Consider the following 7,219-nt stretch of genomic DNA (forward strand, 5'->3'; position numbering starts at 1 on the left):
AAGAAATTCTTCACAGAGCATGGGTGTTGGTACAATGCAAGGACAATCATGTGGATTTATAAGAGAGTTAATAGTATTAAAAAGAATCTGAGGCCTATGACAGTTGTTGGACACAAGGTTTGATAGAAACTGTGTTTTTGCAGATTTAACAGCTCTCTGGTACTCTGATAAGCAGTCTCTTAGAATTCCTAAGGAGACATGAAGTTTGTCTTTCATCCACTTTCTCTCAGCATGTCTACATGCGTGTCTAAGAGCGCGGGTGGTGTCATTGAGCCGTGGCTTGGTCATTGGTTTCGGGCATTTGGTTGCAGCAGGAGCAACCAAGTCCAGTATGTCAGTGCAGGTAGAGTTAAAAAGAGTGGTAATGTCATCAGCACTGAGATTACAAGAGTCATCCAGGGTGTGAAACACAAGAGTCTTTAAAAGCAACAGAAAACTGAGACGCTGTCAAAGGGTTAATCATGCGCAGGCAGCGTGCCAGGGCACGCGATTTAACCTGAGAACAAGGCAGTGTCACAGTAAATAACACAGGCAAATGGTCCGATATACGTGTATCACATATTTCACTAATGCATACACTTAAACCAAAGGCCAACACAAGGTCCAGTGTGTGACCCTTCTCATGCGTCGGGCCAGTCACCAGTTGGTGAGATTAAAAGAGTCAATAAGATTCAACAAGTCTTTGACCAGAGGTCTGAATTCACAACAGACATGGATATTAAAATCATCAACAACAAGTCTGTGAATTCCTGAATGAAGTCCTTATTGAATTTTGGTGGACGGTAGACCACTGCGCACAGCACGGGACAATTGCACTTTATTTCAAAAAGTTGCAGCTCGAAGCTGGAGAAGCTGTGCGACGGAGTCTGTCAGGAGTGGAAGCTGGATTTTAAATACAGAAACTAGACCGCCACCTTTGCTGGTGGTCCAAGGCAAGCTGATGAATGAACAGTCAGGGGGAAGACGTTCAGAAAATGGGGTGAACTCACCAGTGTGAAGCCAGGTCTCTGTCAGAAACATAAATCCAATTCCCGAGAGGTAAAGAAGTTATTAAGCAGGAATGTCTTATTAGCTAGCGATGTAGCATTAATGAGAGCCGGACGGACAGTAAGCTGCTCTTTGTCCGATGCTGATGCACGATCCAGCGGGCGAAGGTTCCTGTAATCCACACCACCTCTCCACCTGGGAAGAGGAGCCTCCACCAGCAGGTGAAGTTGACCCACAGCAACACCAGGAACAACAGGCAGGAGCCGTCGAATTGGAAAAAAAGTGACATCCACTGTGAAGGAGGAGAGGATAATTTCCACAGGAGGACGTTAGGTAAGCCTTGATTCTCACCCGAACACCACCCCGCTTTCCCCGTCTTCTAGGGCGCTTCCTACAGGGACTGACTCAAGGTGGGCGGCACAGGTATGCCGGTATAGCTGACCGCAATGGAGGAAGGTTTGAGAATGGATCTCCCAAATCGTGCTTTAACAGCAACTCATGAGACGCTCGGATATCAAGAAGCGCTTGGCGATCATATACGAGTAGAGCAAAGACATGAGGGCATATGCGGTAAAACAGAATAATAGCAAACAATACGCCAAACAGACCTGACAGATGGCTCGCCGCACACACTGGCGCCATCTTGTTAGCCTCTGACAGGGGACCATCGGAAATGTTACAAGGGTGAATGACTAACTCCTTGTATGGTGCATATCCTGAACATAGTTTGGAGAGTTATGGAAAAAGCTTACCTTTCTCTTCCAAAATACAATTAATTCATCTTGAGAGGCCAGGTAGGAGTGGGTAAACCTTAACTGGAAGGTTTTCAGTATTTCTAAAGAACAGAATAACTGCAGAACAGAATAACTTTTTTCAGGAATTTAAAGGGAATTTGTAATTATTTTTACACACTCAAGAACTGAAGTTAACATCTGTGCTGAGAAGATCCCATTAGACATTGTGCTATGCCTATGTTATGTGTCACTTTTTCTGATGGGTGGCATATCAATTGTGATTGCAATGCTTCAATTTTATCCTGTGAGTAAAATAAAGATCTGTGAAGGGGTAGCAACAGAGTTGCCCTAACCGTAGTCAATGAAAGCATATCACTTTAAGCCCTAATCACATGAAGTTGAGACCACCTCCCACTTTAGGTTCTTGGGACTAAATGTATATTTGTTTGAATGTCCAAACATGTGGATGCAGGAATCCATGCGTCTGTGTTGCCATGACCTATGCCTTCATAATATTTACAGCTCATAGCAGCCTACTCCACTCCCCCCCCTCCGCCGGAAGCAAGTGAGATGGCCTACGACTCAGCATCCACACGCCTCGATTTCAAGGACTCTGACATGAAAAGGCTGTCCATGGAGATAGAGAGGGAGAGGTAAGCTGGAGGCTAATGCTCTTTGACAGCATGTGGAAATGACATTATGAAGACAGGGCACCCATTGTTAATACTCCTTTGCATGCATTTCTACTGATAAGAGAGAGAGTATTCTCTCTCTCTCTGGGTTTTTCCCCCCCTGCTCCGTTTTTCTTTTCTTTCTTTATTCCCTTTCAATGTTCATACAATGGGCCCCTCTCCTCTTTTTCTCTCTCTCTCCCTCCCTCTCCCAGATTGGAATACATGGAGAAGAGCAAGCACCTTCAGGATCAGCTGAAGGAGCTTAAGTCAGAGATTGAGTCTCTGAAGCTGGAGGAGCAGCAGCAGCAAGCCAGCCTCTACAGTCTCCACAGTGAGGCAAGGGGATATGCCCCTGAGCCTCTCTACATACCTCACAGCAATGTAGGTACACTTGTAGGTGGGATAGGACAATTCTGATTTTTGGCCCTTTGCTTACACAGGCTGGTTTAAGGCCAAATTCCTCAAGCATTTTTGATTTTTGACGGCTCATGGACGTTTGAGGTAGATCTTATAACTTTTTTTTTTCGTGCAATTGATCTAAAACTCATTTTAATGCAAATATATGCAATTTTAGGAGCATTGAGGGAGCGGCAGGTCTGCATCTTTCTTTTCCACAAACTTATTAAACTTTGAAAATCCCAAACCGTCAAAATGACAGCCTTGGTCGTTCTAGTGGTAAAGGTCCTGTGAAACGGCATCGTGAGCACTGCGAACTGCCGCAATTTGACGTGTATTGAAGCATAACAGAACAGTCAGGCAGGATTTTGTGAGGGGAGGGAGTCTGATTCGATTAACAGCCAAGAATAACTGGGAACATTTTTAAAAGAACGTGGACTTCAGTAATTTCAGTTTGGTGGTTGATCACTTGTCTTCTCTCAATCTCGCACCCTGTTCATTGGAGGAGGAAAAACTTGTGTACAACTGCAAGTGCAAGGTGATGTTGCTAAAAAAAAAATTTTTTCGGGAAAAGGAATTTTATAAACCGAAAAATAAAAGTAAAGCTTTTTTGTGAATTTCCAGAACATAGTGTTAAATATATAAATGCAGATAAAATAAGTAATGAAAGTATAGCTTTAATTTCATGGGACCTTTCAGACCTCAGAAAGGTGCTTCGTCACCTGCCAACCAACCCAACTTGTAAAAATTGACCACCATTTTGCCACGATTGGCTTTGATTCCCCAGTAAGCCCACGGTCCTATTTGTTATCAGCTGACTCTCAGAGACAGCGTTAGCTACTGCTTGGGATCTCGCAATACTTATTTTGTCTCTCAGCAATGCATCTCAATTCTGTCAGGTAAATATTGACCTGTTTTTTTTTTGTATATATATTTACAATTGCACTGTAAAGACAAGCTATTTTATTGACTTTCATGTGTCTTGTTCAACTCTTGTTTCCGCGTCACTTTAATGTCAGTTTTTTTACACAAAGCCTATTCAAACGGTAGCTTACACTACGATCATGAAGTATTAAACACATTTCTGATATTACCAGCTGTAGCTACTTTGAGCAGCGCTGCGCTTCTTTGCTGTGCTATTTTAACTAATGATCCGTCGTCTGGTTTGGTTTGTGAACGCACCTCTCCACACAGCACATCAGTGTTCCCCCCTGTTTGAGACGGCTGATATTTTCTCTTGTTTCACAGCGAAACTCAGCATACATGTCTCAGATGGCCTGCTTTGAGGAAGTGTGATCAGCCTCCCACAGGATGAGGAGCAAGGACTCTGGCTGTCTTTTCCTAACTCGATCAAGATATTCCTGCAAGGCCTATATTTTTTTTTTCTTTTACCTGACAGATAAACATTAACACACACACACACACACACAGAAAAGGTTGTGTGACTCCACTAAGACTTTTTATCAACCCTTCCCAGTGCAAACATCTAACACACTAGGCCGCCTGCGGAGGCTGTCATCATACCTGTACCCTCTGCTACACTACAGTCTCCTCCACAGGTTTTGTATGATGTGTCGTAGGTACGTGACATGTGCCGTTCATCTACCACTGATTCAGGACATGGTGCCGAAAGTTGATTTGGAAATACGTTTTTTTAGTTGATTTTTTTTTTTTTTCCTTAAGGGTTGCTCTCATCAGCTTGCTAGATGCCAATATTGTTGCCTTAACAAACAGCCTTTTGCCCGAGGACATGATCAGATCTCTGTAGGGTTTGGATTAATGTCTGAAATGTCTTGACACAAGATCCAGGGAAGGTTTCTACCATCCTGGTAAAGGTGGACAGTCATGGAATTATGGCTGACTGTGTTTGTTTTGTTTTTTCCAGGCCTGGGAACGTTATGGAAATTATGTATCAACGTTTTTTGGGAAAATATATCTAAGTAATCCTTTTTGAAATGTAAACGGACAGGGGTTTAACATCAAGTTCGGCCACTTGACGTCAAGTTACCTTGTGAAGAATAAAATTATGACAACGTTTCCAAAGTCAAAAGTAATAGCTGCGGTGAGCCAAAACAGGACCTTGGACATTCAAATGCACTCGAACAAAAAAAGCAAAAGCAAACGACAGAAAAGCAGAGTTTGCTTTAGTCGAAGTTGTGGAAGAAGAATTTGACGAGCAAAAAAAAAAAATGTGGAGGAACCCTGTCAACATGTCACACTCCATAGAAAATTGTGTTATTTTCAGTGTTAGATATTTTATTTTTATATATATATATATATGTAGTGCTTGTTGTGGCCTTCAACGAGAACGACGTGTGCCGCCGCCATTTCTAGCGCCTGATCATGTTATAGCTATCGACATAACTACAAGCTCACGCTCCGTCATTTCAAGTGTTCCAGTTTTGCACTGTAGACTGTTGATGTGCCTTACACTTTAATAATTTTGTCTATATATATTATGCATTACTGAGGATGTATTTGATATTTGCTATGCTCACGTGCCTTAGAGAGTTGACGAAATTTAAGCTTGGGGGGGTCGAGGTCTCCGTCGTACCTTGACTGGATTTCAAATTGGGTGATCAGTGACAGACTGATCTGTTTCTGTACCTCTGCATGGGAGCTCATCAGGACTGGTTGACCCTCTTCTGGTTTACCTAACTCGTTTGTCCTTTCCGTGCAGGCTGTTCAATGCCATGTGGGTTACTAGCGGAACTGTAATCGCTATTGCTTGTTCGCCCGAGTAAAACACTACTTTTGACAATAACTTAGGTCAATTTATTTAGTATTCACTCATAATGGTGGACTAGTAAGATTTCTCAGCTAAACTCATTGGTTACAGAATCGGCTAAGAGGAGTTTAAATGGGTCTAGATACCCCACCCTCCCCTTCCCTGCTTGCATCTTTTAAAAGGGAAAACTTGGATGTTATGCCTGGATGTCAAAATTAAAGCCAGGTAATCCTGCATGTTTTTTGTTATTTTCTTAATTCATCTTAAGACCGAGCTAGAAACTAGATTGACTTTATGAAATGAATACTGAAACCACCGTTTGGGTTCGATGATATGTCTGCAGCTCAGATTCTGTAATGTCTCTCAAGATCTGATCAGAATCTGTCATTTTTGTGAAGATCTGGTGGTAAAACTTGGCAGAGCTAACCCTGGTGTTGTGCGAATGGGAGCTTGGAAGGCCACGTGTTGATACTGAAATTGCCGCGTGCTTTCTTCTTCAAATCGGTGTTCTGGTTTGCTTTATTATCCAAGCCTACACTTGTGTTTTTAGTACCACCTCTCACACAGTCACTCATGCGCTCTGAATATAAAGATATTTTGCTCAACTCTACCTAAATACAGGGATTTCCGTTGAAAGAGACTTTGCTTTCAGTGGTATTACCCTGTCAGAAACCCAAGTCTGGTGTTAGTATATAGATTTTATACCCGGAAATATATTTCTACCATCAGGCTTAAATTTAAAAGGCTTTTTTTTTTTTTTTACAATTTCATACATATAGCACAACCAAGTCAATGCAACTGTTGCGCAGAAGTTATTTTGCGCATCCCTTCAGTAGAAGGGTGATCAGTAAACATCCTGTCTTCAGTCTGTGTCAAGACTTTGGGAGTTAGGTCATAAAGCTGATGAGAGGAGCATCGTCCTCGTCATCCTGACCATAATCAATATCCTCACAAAAGCGGTGTTCTTAAACATGCATTTTTCATAACGACCATGCGGTGGTTGGTATTTCAGCAAACAATTTCAGAAGCCAGATCTATAAACTGCCGGCTGTTCAAATCCGGCACAGATCGGCACGTTTTGAAAACGCTATTCATGAAGTTATCTGAAGCCATGTGTACCTGCTGGGATCCCGATGGCGTGATGTTCAGCGTGGACGACATGGTTTGAATTTGTTGGTTATGGTGTGTTGAGGAAAACACAGAGAGAGTGGTGTTAGCAAACAAGTTCATTTTGAATCACGTCTGACTTTTAGCCTGTGTAGACACATCAGCCAGGATGTCTTAAAAGCTGTCATGTTGTGTTGGACCTCCAATTCTGGCACTTGTGGGAGAGTCTTCTCCTTGCTGACCCGTTATTTTGGATGCAAGATGTTGGGCTTGCCATTATGAATGCTATCTGAATGGTTTTTCTATGGTTTTTGTGCATTACATGAAACTTATTGCAAATAAACAGACACTTAAACCCATTGTAGCTTTTTGGTTGTGATGATTTATTTGGGGTGGCGCAGTGGTTAGTGCAGTCGCCTCACAGCAAGAAGGCTCTGGGTTTGAGCCCCGGTGTAGTCCAACCTTGGGGGTCATCCTCTGTGGAGTTTGCATATTCTCCCCGTGTCTGCCTGAGTTTCCTCCGGGTGCTCGGGTTTCCTCCCACAGTCCAAAGACATGTAGGTCAGGTGAATCGGCCATACTAAATTGTACCT

At 42.7% G+C, this 7,219-nt stretch overlaps 1 protein-coding gene across 1 annotated transcript in view; it reads left to right on the forward strand.

Annotated features, from left to right (window-relative positions):
* The window catches only part of nf2b (NF2, moesin-ezrin-radixin like (MERLIN) tumor suppressor b), a 15,469-nt gene extending 8,484 nt beyond the window's left edge, over positions 1-6,985 (forward strand). The window contains exons 15-17 of the mRNA XM_056284196.1: positions 2,244-2,374; positions 2,608-2,776; positions 4,040-6,985. Of these exons, the coding sequence (XP_056140171.1) occupies positions 2,244-2,374; positions 2,608-2,776; positions 4,040-4,087 (348 nt within the window). The 3' untranslated portion in view covers positions 4,088-6,985. The remainder of the gene's footprint in view (positions 1-2,243; positions 2,375-2,607; positions 2,777-4,039) is intronic.
* The last annotated feature ends 234 nt before the right edge of the window (positions 6,986-7,219 follow it).

Source organism: Lampris incognitus, chromosome 8, assembly GCF_029633865.1.
Source record: "Lampris incognitus isolate fLamInc1 chromosome 8, fLamInc1.hap2, whole genome shotgun sequence".
Taxonomy (NCBI): domain Eukaryota; kingdom Metazoa; phylum Chordata; class Actinopteri; order Lampriformes; family Lampridae; genus Lampris; species Lampris incognitus.